The sequence below is a fragment of the Sinocyclocheilus anshuiensis genome, unplaced genomic scaffold, assembly GCF_001515605.1.
Source record: "Sinocyclocheilus anshuiensis isolate Anshui unplaced genomic scaffold, SAMN03320099.WGS_v1.1 scaffold2012, whole genome shotgun sequence".
Classification (NCBI taxonomy): domain Eukaryota; kingdom Metazoa; phylum Chordata; class Actinopteri; order Cypriniformes; family Cyprinidae; genus Sinocyclocheilus; species Sinocyclocheilus anshuiensis.
In genome coordinates this window covers 729,266-747,796 of record NW_015555967.1, presented here as the reverse complement: position 1 = coordinate 747,796, position 18,531 = coordinate 729,266, and the positions used below count along the sequence as shown (strand labels likewise).

Below are 18,531 nucleotides of genomic sequence, written 5' to 3'. Positions count from 1 at the left end.
ATTATGTAAACAAAAACTTTTATTTTGGATGTGATTAATCGTGATTAATCGTTTGACAGCACTAATATAGATATATATATATATGTTTTGCACTACTGACCAGTGATAAGGAGTGATTAGGAGAGGCACTAATTTCCTACACACCAATATGTACTTTTAGGGGTCTTTCAAAAAGGACGTGCTTAAAGCTGTTTCTGTTTTTTTTTTTTTTTTTTTTTTTTTTTTTTTTTAAACTGTTCACACATTACCCAATAGCTATTGCAAAATATGATGATACTGACATTTTAGTTTGAAATTTGCTAACATTATTCTAATTTAAAACACGTTTGAATATGTGTATTAAAACATTGTGCTTGAGGGAATAGACGCTTGTGTGAATTCACTTTTTGGCTCAAAACCTTCTAGTTACCGAGATATAGTACGTGTGACAACTAGCCCCGGTCTCCCCCAAAAGTGCAGTAAATGCTATATTTGATTGACGATTCTTACCTTTATGCCATAACGCTGGCGCATTGAGACCCGTATGGACATGGTTATGGGTGGAACGATACCACAGAAATCCAGCAGGGGGAGACATAAACACTCACCGTATTTCTTTGCTTTTATACACGTGAAACACGCGAAACACCAGTAAGCAAAGCAGCCTGTTCGCAGAGAGGGACGCAAAAATTATATTTATTATAATGTTTTACATGGCTTCATAACACAATCTACACAATTCAATGCTTTGTAGGTGTAGTAGTCTGGATGTTAAAGATTTGAGCAGGTAAGTCAAAGCATAGGCTGTAAATTCAAACCCAGCCAGGGGTGAAACTAATTCAAGGGAACAGTCTCTGGAAGTTTAAGTTGGTTCTGATCTATGACAGAACGGAGTAGGAAATACTACTCAAAAGATATTTTGTGTTTCACAGAAGAAAGCAAGTTATGCCATGAGGGTTAGTAGCTACATAATGACAGAATTTAATTCCACTTGTCTTTGTATTTTATTCCAAATGATACTTACATTCAGGCACGTCATCACAACAGTCACAGATACCTGACCCCCACTGATCAGAATCTCTAGAGATCATAACAGGCTGTGGCTGCATGACTACCATTTGCTTTGACATGCTTACACCTAAAAACATACAACAGGCAGAGAAGCAAGATATGATTTCAGCATACAAATGTCACCATTATGAACTTTTAGTTGTGTTTCTGTGTAGTTATTTGCCCTCATTGTGTTCATTTCTTCATTAGTCCCCTTATTAGTTAACCACCGGCACCTGTGTTGTGTTCATTACCCTCTTTATTTAAGGTCTCTCTAGTTCAGTCCCTCGTTGGCTATTGATGTTTGTCAGTGTTTGTTTCATCCTTGCTTGTGTCTGGATTACCTGTTCTTCTGTGGATTTTGGATTAAAAACCTGTTTGGATTATCTTCTTCGTTTGTGTGCCTTGTATTGAAAACTTGCTAATGATTTCTTATATTATATACACACAGTAACTTATATACTACTGCTTAATATTTTTGTTGAAACTGATACCTTTTTTTCTAAATATTTGAAATGGACATATTTTGTGACATTATAAATGTATTTACTATCACTTTTGATCAATTTTATGAGTCTATGCTACATTAAAAAAATAAATAAATAAAAATATTTCTTACCCAAAACGTTTGAATGGTAGTGTAACACAATTTCCACCAAAAATATTAATCAGCATTTTTTTTTTCAACATTGAAAATAAATGTTTCTTGAGTAGCGAATCAGCATACTAAAATGCTTTCTGAAGGATCATGTGACACTGAAGACTGCTGAAAAGTCAGCTTTGCCATCACAGGAAAAAAATAGTTTTATATTAAAATATAAAATGTAATATTCTGAAGTTATTCTAAATTTTAATATTTCACAGTATTACTGTTTTTACTGTATTTTGTATATATATATAAAAAATGCAGCCTTAAGAGGCTTCTTTCAAAACCATTAAAAAAAATCTGAATTATTCCAAAGTTTTGACTGGCAGCATATAAATAAAATTTAAATTAAAATGATGATATATGTAAAATATTATATTATTAACAAAAATACTTATATTTTTTATTATTCATGTTTTTAAAGATGTTTTCCTCATATAAGAGATTACATCTTAAAATTTGAAGTGTTTACAGCTTTATGTAGCATTCAGATCTCACAAGTGTCCCAGTAAAATCTATTCGAGTCGTAATACAAAAGGTTAAATAATCTTAAAAATACTGCATATCTGTGTAGAAAATCTAAACTCACCTCTTTGTTGACTGTTCCAACGTAATGCAAAGTATCTGTTGTTTCTAAATATGTGATCACAATCTAGCCTTTATACTGAGCGCAAGACCATGTTAAATGAAAAAAAAAAGAAAAAGATCATCACACTGGCTCTCAAGGAAACCTCCTTAACCTGTTAGACCCGTTCACAGCAGCATCTTTCAAGCATTACACTAGCAAAGAAACACACACACACACACACACACACACACACAACAGGGTGGAGAACAAGACTGCATTGCTCCATTGCATATGAAGAATCCAGACATGCTTAATGTATAAAAATATATACAATAGGTCTTCATGAAACTTGTGACATGAATGCCCACACTCTCAGAAAAAAGGTACAAAAGCTGTCACTGGGGTGGTACCATTTTAAAAGCATATTAGTATCTCATTGTTAGTACCTTATTATTAGTACCTGCATATTAGTACTGTAAAGGTATTAGTACCTAAAGTATACATATTAGTACTTAAAAGGTATATATTAGTAATACATATTAGCCCAAGTGACAGCTTTTGTACCTTTCTGAGAGTGAACAAAGCAATTATTCAAAACCGCACAATAAAAACAGCCTCATAGAACAATATATCCAATATATATTAAGTCAAAAATATATCCAGAATGTTTAAAAAAAATGTCAAATGGTTCTAATGTTAAATTGAAAGGCCGTCATTGGGAGAAAATAGTCAAGCTACATCTCTAACAGAACAAAACCAAAAGACTTCCTCACTGAGATTCATATTCAGAGTTTATGTCAGATGAAAGCTGCGTTCGATTTTTAATTTTTTTGACAGGCTTCTAAACGTTCTCTGCTGAGGTAAAGAAATTCTGTTAGCAGCAGCATCCATTAAAAATTTCCCACAAGTGCCTCACACTCATTAAAAATGCAATATATTAAGGACGGACCCGGTAACATGCTGAAACTCATATCTTGACATCATGCAGAACAATTTAAATGATGATGAGAGTCATTGAGCAACTTTTGACAGAGGCTTTTGTTTCAAGTGTTTTAACAGTTTCCATAGACTCATAAGGAAATATCTGAAGCATTTTGCAAGTTACATAAGTTCACATGGACATTAGCCAGGGTAGGTGAACAAATAATTTCCATCTTTCATTCCTGCTTATTTTCTTCCTTATTGTTTGGTTTCTATCCTCTTCCTATTGCCTTTTTCTTTCTGACTCATCATGTGAGGCAGCATCTTTAGTTGTTTCACATTATGTATTTACTGAAAGCATGACTTAAAGATGCACAGGATGAGCGGTGTCCCCTTCAGTAATCTCAGAGACAGATTGCGATTGAAGATGAGCAGAGCTACAACTTTCTCTACGGATTTATTAGTTTGGTTCCAGGATTAAAGTCAGTAAATTGTAAACTGGAGTACAGGGCAGTATACAATAGTCATGACAGAAGGGGTGTAGGATTGGGATATCCCTGAGTCACGAAATCCTCTTCCTGTCTCTGTTGAAATGTTTGACAGAGACAACATCCCTAGTCTGAAAGTCCTATTGACTATTCAAATTTGGAACCAGTCATGAAGGATCCTTATGTGTTTTTCCTCATACAATTTCAACATTAACACAAAACAATAAGCAGGTCTTTCAAACTATAGTTCCAAATAGGATCAAATGTCCCCATAGTACTTAGGTACAATGTGAATGTATTGTGAATATACTGTGTGTGTGTGTGTGTTGCATGTATAGTACAGTATGTACTTTGCATGTACTTATTAGAATAATTACAGAAAATTATGCATTCAAGCAATTAACCAAATCCTAACCATACTTGTTATTAATTAATATTACTCAGTGTTTGCATATTTGTGTTAAATACACTGACAAGGACATCTTGAAATGTAACTATATATAAATATATACACACTAGATAGATAGATAGATAGATAGATAGATTGTACTTATTAGAATAATTACAGAAAATTATGCATTCAAGCAATTAACCAAATCCTAACCATACTTGTTATTAATTAATATTACTCAGTGTTTGCATATTTGTGTTAAATACACTGACAAGGACATCTTGAAATGTAACTATATATAAATATATACACACTAGATAGATAGATAGATAGATAGATAGATACCAACATATTATAATCATAATATATAACTACCCAACCTTATCTTTAACGTCTAACAGTAATTCAAGGAGCATGAGTGATTGACTAATGTGATAGTCAGAAAGAGAAGGTTTACGCCATCGGTCCACTGCATCCTTTGACTGGAAGACACACAGAGCGCGAAGACGGTCATTACCGAGGGATGCTGGTCAAGAGCTGAATAACGAAGTGGAATGAAACACGAGCTCACTGCAGAGACAACGACAAACTGCTAACACTGAGCAAACTGACACACCGGCCAACATATACACTGAAAATAACTGTTATATCCTTGCTACGTCCGTTTCGTCGTCCGCTACAGTTCTGAATGCTGTACTGTTGTGGTGGAAGGGAGAAGGGGGAGAAGGAGCACACGGGCGCGGAGGAGGCGTCGATGAGCAGCGGGGAAGCGGACACCGTCACCGCTGGAAACCGGGAAGAAACTCCAGCTGCAGGGATGTTTGACACAACGGATATGCCCGAGCTCCTACCGCTATCGGGGCAACTTCAACCGAGTCCTCGTGACTCGGTGTGTCAGATGCAGCATTTGCGGGTTGAGTTCAAAAGTGACTGCTTGAGCCCCGAATCCCCTCAACGGAGGTTAGGCCAGATGGCCCCCAAACTCGGACAGATTGGACGGTCAAAGAGAGGTCAGTAATGTTTTTCTGATCTTGTATGGTAAATAACCGATTTAAAAACCACATGTTTGTAGAAATATCAGCGGTGGTTTTTAACCCATATCCGAGACAACATTTAAGGGACCCCATGGGCTAATTTTCTTCTGGCATTTCTGACAAAGCTTCATGTTTTGAATTTTTATATATATTAACATAAACTACAAGTACCTGTAGGTTTAAATAACAAAAAACTTGGACAGATTGGACAGTCAAAAAGAGGTCAGATTAATTTATTTTGATAATTTATAATATTTTTTATAAGCATTTAAAGGGTAACTGGGTTCATAACAGGGTTGACAGTTTTATTGCTTGTTTATTTAGCCTTGTGCTCAAGGTTATGATATTGCAAGGTGTTTATTGGAAAGACAATTTAATGCTGATGTTTCTACAGCTATTTATTATACAAAATCATAACAGGGTTGACAGTTTCATATTTCTCTAAAGGCCATGTAACTGAGATGTTTATTAAGCAGAGAATTCTTTATATTTCTACAAATACCCAGTTCCCAAAAATAATTTGGACGAAGTCATAGATGTAGATTCAAGAATATCCCCTACTAACAAACTTCAAAAGATAAGATAAAAAGGAGAGTTTGTAATAATTGTTATAACTTATGGAATTACATATTTCATAGAATATTTATATATTAAATAAGATTACATCTTGTTCATTAATGTAATTCTATAGTGCTTTACTTACACTGTGCACAGTGTATCTGAACACTAAAGCATGACCCGAATTTTCATCTCTGTTAAAAGTAAGATGTGAATTTTATTTTATAGTGGTCATAGAGGATGAAGATCTTGACAACATCATGAACAACAACAACAACAGACCACTACCTGTCCCTCTCAGTAATGAGCCATCCTGAGGCTCTCTAGATTCGTAATATTCTGGACCAGCTATTCATGAAATGTGCCCTTCTGCCACGGGACAGTCGGGATACTTTCAGCAGGAGAAAAGTCAAACCCCTCTCCCAGTATCAGATTCACACAAGATCTGCATGCGTTTCAGCTGTAGTTTACTAGTCGCATGGCAGCAGCTGTCAGCCTGCAACAGGCCACACAGGTGATTTGTTGTGTAGTAGCTTTAGACCAGAGTTGTGTGTGAGGGAGAAATGTGCATATGTAGGCTGATTAACATATTTCTGACCAAAGGCAAAGACCAGCCACTGTAGATCACTCTTTCCAGGCTTGTGCTGTTCTAAAGATGTTGTCTTTCAATATATTTATTTAAACATTTGGCAAGAAGAACAGCACAATGCTCTTGTGTTTTACTTTGTCTCTCGAACTCTGGAAATGTATGCTGCTTCCTAAAGCCATGATTGTAACCTATTGTCCATGACAATATTCAATATTCAAATGTCAACTAAAAAGATATTTCCACTGGTATTTCTGACTTTTTTATTGACAGAAACTAGAAGTATATATAGGTTAAAACGATGATTAATTTCATGATTGCTGTGGGTTCAGAACTAAACTTCTTTGATAACTTTTTTTTTTTTTTGTATATAATCTTAAATCATCTTGCTCCCCCGTGGCTGAGAATTACTTTCCTAAAGGCTTTGCATCTCTTGCTGGTTAACATGCTTTTATGCCTTATGAAATAATGAACATTGCACTAGTTATAAATGTGAAAAGCTATGCACTTGCTTGATTATTGCCATGATAAGTTATTTTTGATGAAGTATGTAACAAACTTATATTAGTTGGCTGAATGATTCTGTGGCACGTATTAAGAATTTATATTATTTTATGTGTTGCTTGCATTTTGTATTTGAGCACTTGAAAAAGAGACCTGCAAAAAAAAAATAAGTGTGCAAAGTTTGACATAATAAATGACAAATGTAAAGCTTAGCTCCATTGTATTGGCGCTGTTGTGGGTCAAAGTGTCAAACTGTTACATCTTTGTCCTCTAGATGGCTACAAAACCTAAGAAATGAATATTTCCGCTTTTAAGCTTTTTGGCTATGGTAATTGTTAATTTTATTGCATTCGCAACCACTTATTGGCATCAGTCTACGTACTTGCAAACTGCCTCAAACTGCGCCATTATATAGCTAGATCTCGAAAACATTTATAATGATATATATCAGTGGTTCCCAAACCTGTCCTGGAGGACCCCCTGCCCTGCACATTTTGTATGTCTCCCTAATCAGACACACCCAATTTAGTTATTGCAGTCTCTACTAACGAGCTGATGAGTGTAATCAGGTGTGTTAGATAAGGGAGACATACAAAAGGTGCAGGGCAGGGGGCCTCCAGGACAGGTTTGGGAACCACTGATATATATATAATGATTTTAATTAAATGCTCACACAGTATTGTTACTGTGGTAATTTTCTCAGGTGAATGCAATTTTTGTTGGCAAGTGTTAATAGCCAGGTGTCTATAGCTGGAATCTAACTTTTATGTAATTGAAACGATTGTGGGGTGTATATACAGTATATGCCTATTTACCTGTATAAAGAATAAAACTACCAGCCTTTTATATCTACCTTCTTCAGGCGGGCTTAGTCTGAATTAACAGGACCCACCCACCATGTTTAGCCACCCCGTTTGACCGATGAGATATATAATTAGCAGGAAATGATCTCTGAGTGGCAGTAGAGAGACTAGCCTACCACAGGTTAAACATTATGGAAAAGTACCTTGCATTTTGTCTCAAATATTTAGGTGAAACATAAATCCCCTTTGTAAACAATAGTTTTATCATGTTTATTAACCAATGATAACATATTTGTGAAAATGGCTGTTCCTAGTAATTACCCATGCATATGCTGCTGATCCAATTCACTGATTCTATTTGGTGACCTATTTTCCTTTCACTCATATTCTCCCATTGCAGGATTATTTACATTAAGACAAGTTCGCAATTAGCCAGAATACGCAAATTATGCTGAAACAGAAGTCAGAGGACCATGCGACTCACCAAGGCCAAGGTATTTGCAAATCACTAATATGGGTAAACTGCCACAGATTTCATTAGGCACATATAAAGAACGTGAAAATGGCCAGGTCTTGTTTTAAAAAATGTATTTACATAAACTTTCTTATATTGCAAACTGAACAGTCAAAAACGTTTCAAAAAGTTAAATATTTGCATAAGCTGGTTACAAATAGAATACAACTATCCTAAATAGACTTGAGGGCAACCCACCTCAAGCGGTCCAAGCAAAAAAGACAAAAAAAAAAAAAGACCATAATCATGGAGGACCAGTTTTTGCATGGCACATGCTCATATACATGTTGTTGTAGACAGGCAGAAAAAGACACATAATTCACATGACCCTTGGATTGTAACCAGCTGTTATAAAAGTGAACAAATATCTACAGCCTTTTCTCTTGACAAATAAATGGTGTATAAAACAAGAAAGGAGTGTCAAAAGATTTAGTAACATTAGCTTCATAACAAGGAGGACACTGAGGAGCTTGAGCACAAAAGCAACTGAAAAGTTTCACTTTGCATAAATAAGAGTTGTTCCTTTGATTAAACAAATAATAATGTTGCTCAGTAAAACAAACTGACCGAACTGAGACGTTTAGTGCTTTCTTTATCTTTAGCCTCATCCACCTACAGTTTTCAGCCTAGCTCTATTAACATACCAACAATTTCATTCTAGTTCCATCAACATACCATTCCTTTCCAAAAATGAGTTCTCAGAGTAGTTCAGTAATTTACTACTTCTTTTCAAAAATCATCTTTCAATAGCAATTAACAAAATGTCCCTCAGATGATTTGTATACATACAAATCATCTGAGGGACATTTTGTTCATTGCTATTGAAAGATGATTTTTGAAAAGAAGTAGTAAATTACTGAACTGAAGTACTGTTTGAAAAGAGAAGGTCTGGTATGTCACAGTCACCAGACGGAAATTATGCAGCAAAGTGAACCAGAAATTAGCATGTTGGCCTTAGCTCTTTAAAAAAAAAAAAAGATACATTTTAAGTTGTTCTTCACATGCACCTCAGTGTATAGCACAATTCACACAGTGCTGCACAAAGAAAGCAAGGCAGATGAGGTCAGGAAATGGCTTTACAGTAGAGATGCCAGTATGAGTGACGATTTTTCCCTGAGCATGCCTCTCTCTTTCATGTTCACTAAACATGGCAGTCTTATGAAAGGAGGAACACACTGGGGAAGAACGCCCCTCTTTCCAATCTCCCACCAGTAACAGGATTTATAATAGGAAAAAACAGACTTGGTGTTTATCAAAAGAAAGAAAACAGAAGTGACCTCTTTTTCTGAGGTGGGCTGCTATATCTGAGCACAAGTAAAATGTTCCCAAGGACACTGATCTTAGCTGTTTGTTCTATTCTAAGTCAAACACAATAGAAGAGATTAAAATCTAAACATATCTAAGATCAGCTGACTAGGGAAACTTCTACAGATGCTCTGCGATTCATTATGATCTTCTCCAGCTTGTGAACAACTGGCATGGTTCAAACGTACTCCTTGCTGCTGCTGGGAGGTCTGGAGGACTTGGGGTACCTGGGAGATGATTTACCCTTTGGGCAGGAGGCAGCCAACATGCCTCCTCCCATTATGTCCAGGAATGCACCTGCCCAGGCGATGAAAATGGCCGCACCGAACTCATACCTATAGAAATAGAATATTATAATATGAGCTTTGACTTCCCTTCTTGGTAACAAGAGGAAGATAACCTATAAAATAGTGAAGCACATGGATAAATGCCTAAACAATTTGCTTGTGGTCTTCAACCACATTTGAACTTACTTCGTATTGACAGGTGTGAAGGGGTTGTAGAAGTCCTTGACGATTTGATTTGTAAACCAGCCACAGGCAACAATGCTACAGAGGGCTGAGGAATGGAAGAGAAGCGATAAATTAGTTACTTATGAAAAAAAAAAATTCCAAACATGTTTTTGACCGTTTCGGTCCACAAACTGGGTGTGAACATTTTAGTCATCTGACAATGTTAGATTCTGGAGCAATAAAGCATGGATTCCTAACCTGGCATGATTTCTTTTAACCTTGGCATTTAAAATCCTTATCTAGATTTTTTTTAAATGTATATTTTAAACTATTTTAGTATTAATTATGATACTTCTTTTACATTTTTATTACACACACATACTAGATATTATTGCATATTTTGGGGACCATTTTTGGGCTACATGCACACTTTTTTGTGTGCTAAAAAAGTACTGCATTACAAAATCAGCATTCATCTTATGATATTAAAGTGAACGTACCTCCAACAATGAGGATTATACCGCCTGTCATGGCAATGCGCGACTTTTTGACCTTGTCATCACCACCACAGTTAGTGCACTTCATTCCCATGCTGGCCACACCCAGTCCCGCTACTGTGAGAAGGATCGCGACGATCATCAGGGCACGAGTTGCCTGGAGAGAACCTGAAAGAGGGGGAGGGTAGAGAATGAGTGAGATACAAAGAGAAAAGGTAAATAATTCGGTCTTAGTGGAGTACATTGGTGACCGGGCCTTCCAGACTGCCCACATAAATAATAATAAAAATAATAATAATAATAAAATATTATTATATAATACGTTTTTTTTTTTTAACTAGGCTACAGGGAAGCTTATTCCCTTTATTGTTTATCATGGTTAAACTCAGTTCAGCACACAAAACAGGCAAGTGCTTTAATAGTGAATCAGAAAGATTATAGACAGACTAAAGCATTTTGAAATTTGACCTAATTCTCTACAGGCTTTTTGTTTTTTTTCCTCTGACTCACAAAAAAAAACCCTCCCCCCCTGCTACACCTGCAGTCAGGTGCAGCAGAGACCGGTTCCAACCGGAAGCCTCCTTTGAGAGCGCAGTGAGATTGTACACATATGTGGGCAGCGATTTGCCCCTTCCTTTGGAGAAGGAACAGGTTTAACCAGTCATGAGAACTTGGGTATTCCCGCAACAATCTATCTTTTTTCTTTTATTCTTTGTGGGTATGGTTTGGCTTTCAAAAGTGCAACACCACTTCACTTTTAGTATCAAGATGAATTAAGAAATTCTCTTTAAGAAATCACTTTATTAGGAACGCATCACCTGAAAAAATTTATATTAAAATCTTACAGGATAGCCTATACAAAATGGCTTCCTGGTGTTGTTACCTCACCTTGCAGTTTTTTTTGTTTTTTTTTCACTTTGCTTGCTCCCTGTTAAAATTCATGGTTCATCACTAACAGCAATACTACAGCAAGATATTAAATAGGCTATATCAAACTTTTGTTTGCATAACATAAAAACTCACTGATAAGAGTCTGTTTTACACAAGCTAAATCAACTGACTGATATGGTAATTGGTTAAATGACATTAGTGTGTGTAGACACCGAAGTGAGCCAAACGACTGCTTTCCATTAATCTCAGGTGTTGAGAGTGAAGAGGGGGATGAAATAAGGTAAATAAACATCACATAAGGCGCAACAATGCACTATTTGAGTTTAAAAAGCTCCATTGTCCGTGTTTAGGCGCTTCCACAAAGGAGTCCTCTTTTGGTTGTGTTTTAATAAGCTGTTGGCAAAATGCACAAGTCGTTCAAAGACAATGCCTGACTCCCCCACCCGATACAGGAGCACCGAGTTTCCGCGAGTGGAGGAAGGGTGGGGGTCACGCCCGTATAATCATTACTGTGAGTAAAAGCGTAACCCGACTGTATCACCCAACAATAAACTAGCATTGTACCAGTCAGAAAGTTCACCCTAATGTTAAAACGGTTTACGTTTTGTGCTTATTATAATGAATAATCTCCTATCTTGGCAACTCTGGCTTGAAAACCTTCACCGAATACACATTTCTGAGGGACGGCTGCCCTTTTTACCAACTTTGAGCTTCATTTGACCCAAAACAAATTAATATACACACAACAAAAATCCTTATGTAACAAAAGTGAAGTCAAAAGAAAAATCATTATCTAACACCGAACTAATCACACAAATTTTGTCATCAAGCCACAGCCAAAATGAGTTAGGGTGCATTTATTTATTAATTATTTTATTTGTACTTTATTACACCGAAACAATACAAAAACATGCTTTTTGTTTTTGAGGGAACTCGTGGAACAACAGGTGCGTGTCCTTATTATTGTAACACCAGAGGAGTTGCCGCGCAATGGCTGTAGGGCGTGGTAACAAAAAGCTTAAATATGATTTGCACCTTATATTTTACAAGTAATTAAAATAAATTAAAAGTTGTTTTAATAGTTAAAATTAAAAGTTGTTGTGTTTTATCAACAAATAGTTTAAACGTTTTAGTTGAATAGTTTGCTCTGCTAATATAGCTATATGACACTACACAAATAAATTAGATGAGTAGCTTGGCACCATTCGAAGCCAAAATGCTTGTATAATTTTCATCACAGTGTGAAGAAGTGATCATATGCCAGCCAGTTCGCTCAATTGTGAGCGCATGCGCGTTCACAGGTGTAGCTTTCACTAAGCAACAGCTTTCGGCAGTTTAAACCCAAAGCTAATGTAAACAAATAGTCAACTGTAAATTAAAGTACTCTTTAAGTACAGCCAGCAGTGTTGTCAATAACAGGCGGTTTGTACTTACCATCGAGTTGTAGGATGGAGTCGTACACCTTGCACTGCATTTGTCCGGTGCTCTGGAAAGCGCACGACATCCAAAGGCCTTGATACATCGCTATCGCTGTGATTATATTATCTCCAACGTAGGCAGACATCTTCCACTGGGGCAAGACTGTGCCAAAAATGAGCCCAATCAAACCCAGTAGCGATAGAGTAAATCCCAGGAGCTGAAGTCCTTTATTCGCCATCTTCTCACAATGAACTTAAAAAACAATACCTGAAAGCAGCAGTTCAGCAAAGAGCTATAATAATTCTCCAAATGAGCTCGGTTTTCGTAATCCTCCGACGTTAAATGTGTTTAAATATATGTATTTAAAAAGAATGTTAGGTTAAAAAATCTGGTAAGAGACGTTAAGGATGCCCGGACTCCGACACCTGTTGAATGAAGCCGCACCTTGAATATGAAATGAGCTGCTGATTTAAGCTTTTAGAGTGTCGTCCTCTTTATGGGCGGAGACTTCCTGAGTTTCGTCTTCGGTTCAGCTCCGTTTGTTGTGTAGAGGTCTGGGGGGTTTCGTGACGACACCTTATCGTAGTATGAGTAACGTCACTGGTTATCACAGATCACAGCTTGGTCTTCATACTTTCATGTAGGCTAGTACAATCTGTATAGCATCTTTCATGTCTCTGAACTGAATGTCAAGGTGTCTCGTTCTTTAGAAATTAATGCGACTCTGCCTAAACTCTTCTACAAATAATATATAGGTTACATTATGCAGTCATATGTGGGCCATATCATGAAAAGCGTGCCTTTTGTATTCCTCATGAACGTGTAAATAATGACTTAATGAAAAACTGACAGCACTGTTACTATGTGTTAGTAGTGGTATTTTATACATAACCAACTCTATTTATTTATTTTTGACCCATATGTGGGGTCATTGATATATGTATATATATATATATATATATGTATTTATTTATTATTATTATTATTATTTTTTTATTTTTTTTTATTTAAATTTTTGTAATTTATACATTTAATTTGATGCGGACACCAAAATGGGATGTCTCGTCATTTATACAGCCCACATGTAACCAAAGCTATTAATAGTTAATAGTGTTGAATTGTGTTTAAGAAATGTTATAAGTGTTGACACAACTAATAATACCATTGGCAGTCTTTCTCAAATAAACTAACATGGTGAATGCTATGCCCTGAGATGTACATATAGTATCAGTAATGTATAAAAATGTAATGAAATTGCACAGATAAATCTATACACATTTCACAAGAAAAAAACAAAAACACTGTGTTGACATATTTTTGTATTTGGGATTCAGTGTTTGAGCAAATGGTTGTGGTATTGAGTCACAAAAGCTACTGAGTCATACTTCTGAACCCCCATCTTAAGAGAAGTGCCAGACACAGTAAGAAAGTCATGACAATCTTACGCCTTAATCTATTAGATTGAGGAATTATTTTTAGACTTCAGTTGAGATGAGCAGCTGATGACTATTAGCCACAGAAAGTAAGACCGTACACTCAAAGGCCACATGTGAGACCTTTTACAGGAAATGCACCTCAGGTTCATGGTGTGTTAGTATAAATGAGCATATGATTCAAAAAGGCACAATATTGTTTGGGAACAGTTAGTTTGGTTTTAAAATATGCTTTATTTTTTTTTTGTTGCGTGATTTTTTTTGTCCCGCACCCTGAGGGTTCCTGTATACCAGTTTAAAAACCCGCAGCCACCCCAACACATTGTTTCAAGTTTTTAAACCCTTTTCATATTCAAAGTTCTTCTGCGTTGTTCTGACATGTCTTCACTGTTTTAGAAACTGTTAGTAAATACTAATTACAAAGTGTTTTCTTAGTAACTGCTCTGTAGTTCCATTCTCTACTTCAATGTAGTTTCCAGGGAAATGTTTGCACTTAAGGACAATTTTTCATTGCTGTTTGTCTAACCACATGATCACAAACATACAGAAAAAGAGAAAAGGGAGCGTCTTTAGGGATCGTACAAATTATAATGTCACAGGTTTCAGTCAAAAAAAAAATTCCTGATATGATTCATACACAAATAAGCATGTACAAGTGTGTACAAATGGATCTACACTTCCTAGTTTGAGTATATATGAAGCTGTTCACTAAAACATTTGCCTCCGCTCTCACAGGGGGTAGGGTTGTAAAGCACTGGTGGTTAGACAGGTTCTACTAAACCACAAAACACCAACCCTGAGCATTTCCTGGAATCTAATCCAAACACATTCATTCTTACAACATACAAGATCTCTGTTTCATATTTCCCTCCACACACACACAATCAAATATACACATCCACGTATTGCATCTCTTTACTATCTTATGCTCCAGTGAGACATTTCACACACTCCACCGGTCACTGTCTCAGAGAGCATGAGAAAATCGTAAGTTTATTTCTGACGTTGTGTGTGAATGCAAACCTCTTATAAATATCTTCATCATGGCAGTACAAGAATCATCTTGTATCTCGTTGTGCTTTTTCCTGAGCAGAGATTTGAATGTCACCTCTATGTTTCGGTGGTGGGGGAGAGGGGTAAGGGGGGAGGTCTTATTAGACCCACCCATATAATTGTTTAGAGTTCCAAGTCAAGTAATTCAAACTGTCAACTGATAGTGACTCATAGCTAGGAGGAAATGGGATGAGTATCAATTGAGAAGCTTGTAATTCTAACAACTACTGTTTTGTTTCCATGGTAATATTATCATGTATTGCTATATATAGTTTAATTAGCTCTGGGGTGTTTGCATACATATATTTCTTGTAGTACGTAGCACTATTATCACTTTGATCTTAACCTCAGTTCCTATTGAGATGAGTTTCATGGAAACTCGCTCTCGCTCTCTGTCTGGTCATAAAAGCAGTTTCTACTTACTACCGCCCTCTATTGGAAAAATCCCGCTAGTGTTCAGTTCAGCCACTAGGGGGAGTCATAGCCTTTTACTGTAGCGCACAGTCCAGGGTCTGAGAGCTCTGGCATTTGTGTTGTTCCTTCCTTTATCGGCGTAATGGATGCTGAACATCACCAAAATGTCTCAGCAGACTCTCTCTGTTTTTCTCTTTGTTCTTCCTTCTTGGGATCTGATAACAATAATGTCCATTTACATCCTAATGAGAACAAGAAGGTGCACCATGAGACAGAGAGAATGAGAGAATAAAGAACAGGAGAGAGTGTCTGGGAATAAGATAAAAGTGATGTTACCAGGGCCTCACATGGAAGGACAATGGAGGACATTAGGATAAATACTGAGTGTGTGTGTGTGTGTGTGTTTACATACAGTTGAGGCTACATACAGTTGATAAGTCTGAGACCACTATAGTGAATATATATATATATATATATATATATATATATATACACATACATACATATATAATATTTGTCTGTACCTTCTACCTCTCCTTCCACCCTGCTGTCCACTTCTTTTCTGTCCGCCTTCTTACAATTTCTCCTCTTGCTCTTTCCACTACACCAATGCTCTGCTCTCCTCTCCTCTCCTCTCCTCTCCTCTTTTTATAACATCCTCCTCTCTGCTCATCTCTTTCTACCTGTTCCACTCATTTTCTTTCTCTCATTACCCCCCATTTTGGAGAATATCCGCTGGACGTAAACAGCGTATGCTGTTCTATGTCAGCTGCGTCACACGGATACGCTGTTTCCGTTCAGATCAAATCACAACAATGTAGGAAACAGATCTGGCATGACGCAGCTGAAAAGTATTCTTGTATGTTTGCATACATATATTTTTTGTAGTATGTAGAACTATTATCACTTTGATCTTAACCTCAGTTCCTATTGAGATGAGTTTCATGGAAACTCGCTCTCGCTCTCTGTCTGGTCATAAAAGCAGTTTCTACTTACTACCGCCCTCTATTGGAAAAATCCCGCTAGTGTTCAGTTCAGCCACTAGGGGGAGTCATGGCCTTTTACTGTAGCGCACAGTCCAGGGTCTGAGAGCTCTGACATTTGTTTTGTTCCTTCCTTTATCGGCGTAATGGATGCTGAACATCACCAAAATGTCTCAGCAGACTCTCTCTGTTTTTCTCTTTGTTCTTCCTTCTTGGGATCAGATAACAATAATGTCCATTTACATCCTAATGAGAACAAGAAGGTGCACCATGAGACAGAGAATGAGAGAATAAAGAACAGGAGAGAGTGTGTGGGAATAAGATAAAAGTGATGTTACCAGGGCCTCACATGGAAGGACAATGGAGGACATTAGGATAAATACTGAGTGTGTGTGCGTGTGTGTGTGTATGTGTGTTTACATACAGTTGAGGCTACATACAGTTGATAAGTCTGAAACCACTATAGTGAATATATATATATATATATATATATATATATACATACACATATATAATATGTGTGTGTGTGTGTGTGTGTTTGTGTACCTGGTATTCCCTACATTATGAGGACCAAATGTCCGCACAAGTTTTGGTCCCCATGAGGAAAACAGCTTATAAATCATACAGAATGAAGTGTTTTGAAAATCTAAAATAGCAGAAAGTTTTCTATAAGGAGTAGGTTTAAGTGTAGGGTTAGGGTAAGGGGATAGAAAATACAGTTTGTACGTACAGTATAAAAACCATTACGCCTATGGAATCCTATATTCTCAGCAGACTCTCTCTGTTTTTCTCTTTGTTCTTCCTTCTTGGGATCAGATAACAATAATGTCCATTTACATCCTAATGAGAACAAGAAGGTGCACCATGAGACAGAGAATGAGAGAATAAAGAACAGGAGAGAGTGTGTGGGAATAAGATAAAAGTGATGTTACCAGGGCCTCACATGGAAGGACAATGGAGGACATTAGGATAAATACTGAGTGTGTGTGCGTGTGTGTGTGTATGTGTGTTTACATACAGTTGAGGCTACATACAGTTGATAAGTCTGAAACCACTATAGTGAATATATATATATATATATATATATATATATATATACATACACATATATAATATGTGTGTGTGTGTGTGTGTGTTTGTGTACCTGGTATTCCCTACATTATGAGGACCAAATGTCCCCACCAGTATAGCAATACCAGTAAATTTTGACCTTGTGGGGAAATTGTTTTGGTCCCCATGAGGAAAACAGCTAATACATCATACAGAATGAGGTTTTTTGAAAATCTAAAAATGCAGAAAGTTTTGTGTGAGGGTTAGGTTTTAAGGGGTAGGAAAGAGCAGCAGAATCTTTAATTGCACTCACTAGAGAAAGTATTTTGACAAATAATATATCCCATACCAATTTCTTTGTAGTGTCAGTTAAAGGGTTAATGAAAACATTACACTATAAGTAGTAGGTTTAAGTGTATGGTTAGGGTAAGGGGATAGAAAATACAGTTTGTACGTACAGTATAAAAACCATTACGCCTATGGAATCCTATATTGTCTGTACCTTCTACCTCTCCTTCCACCCTGCTGTCCACTTCTTCTCTGTCCGTCTTCTTACAATTTCTCCTCTTGCTCTTTCCACTACACCAATGCTCTCCTCTCCTCTCCTCTCCTCTCCTCTCCTCTCTTTATAACATCCTCCTCTCTGCTCATCTCTTTCTATCTGTTCCACTAATTTTCTTTCTCTCATTACACCCCTTTCTCCACACACACACACACACACACACACACACACACACACACACACACAAATTGGTTCTTTAGCGGTTTTTGGGGTGGTTAAGGTGCACCACTGCCATACAAAGAACCCATTAAAGGGTTAGTTCACTCAAAAATGAAAATTCTGTCATCAGTTACTCACCCTCATGTCGTTTCAAACCCGTATGACCTTCGTTCATCTTCGGAACACAAATTAAGATATTTATGATGGAATCTGAGAGCTGTCTGACCCTGCATAGACAGCAACGCAACTGAAATGTTCCCAAGTCAAGAAA

The 18,531-nt window shown here is 36.8% G+C and overlaps 2 protein-coding genes and 1 long non-coding RNA gene across 4 annotated transcripts in view; 1 reads left to right on the top strand and 2 right to left on the bottom strand.

The window, feature by feature from the left end:
* The window catches only part of LOC107675999 (cornifelin homolog B-like), a 2,224-nt gene extending 1,019 nt beyond the window's left edge, over window positions 1–1,205 (bottom strand). The window contains exons 1-2 of the mRNA XM_016470513.1: window positions 1,004–1,205; window positions 490–644 (exon numbers count right to left, since the gene is read on the bottom strand). Of these exons, the coding sequence (XP_016325999.1) occupies window positions 490–644; window positions 1,004–1,127 (279 nt within the window). The 5' untranslated portion in view covers window positions 1,128–1,205. The remainder of the gene's footprint in view (window positions 1–489; window positions 645–1,003) is intronic.
* Window positions 1,206–8,905: 7,700 nt separating this feature from the next.
* Window positions 8,906–13,043, bottom strand: LOC107676017 (claudin-7-B-like). 2 transcript variants are annotated; one of them, XM_016470539.1, is made up of 5 exons: window positions 12,874–13,043; window positions 12,622–12,768; window positions 10,300–10,464; window positions 9,821–9,905; window positions 8,906–9,682 (listed from the first exon to the last, which is right to left on the bottom strand). In XM_016470539.1, the coding sequence occupies exons 2-5, from the start codon at window positions 12,749–12,751 to the stop codon at window positions 9,526–9,528; spliced, it is 537 nt and encodes a 178-aa protein (XP_016326025.1). In that variant the 5' UTR covers window positions 12,752–12,768; window positions 12,874–13,043; the 3' UTR covers window positions 8,906–9,525. The 2 variants fall into 2 exon arrangements, with proteins under 2 accessions (XP_016326025.1, XP_016326024.1); XM_016470538.1 differs by having other exon boundaries at window positions 12,622–13,043.
* Window positions 10,770–18,531, top strand: part of LOC107676018 (uncharacterized) — a 16,093-nt gene continuing 8,331 nt past the window's right edge. Inside the window, exon 1 of the long non-coding RNA XR_001632674.1 lies at window positions 10,770–11,467. This is a non-coding gene — a long non-coding RNA (uncharacterized LOC107676018). The remainder of the gene's footprint in view (window positions 11,468–18,531) is intronic.

What these genes read in the sequence shown, in the direction of transcription:
- LOC107676017 (XM_016470538.1), bottom strand. Translation starts at nt 12,844, where the DNA reads ATGGCGAATAAAGGACTTCAGCTCCTGGGATTTACTCTATCGCTACTG. An exon ending in TATAATCCTCATTGTTGGAG is followed by an intron (nt 9,906 to 10,299) that starts GTACGTTCACTT and finishes TCCATTCCTCAG; the next exon opens with CCCTCTGTAGCATTGTTGCC. An exon ending in TTCACACCTGTCAATACGAA is followed by an intron (nt 9,683 to 9,820) that starts GTAAGTTCAAAT and finishes CTATTTCTATAG; the next exon opens with GTATGAGTTCGGTGCGGCCA.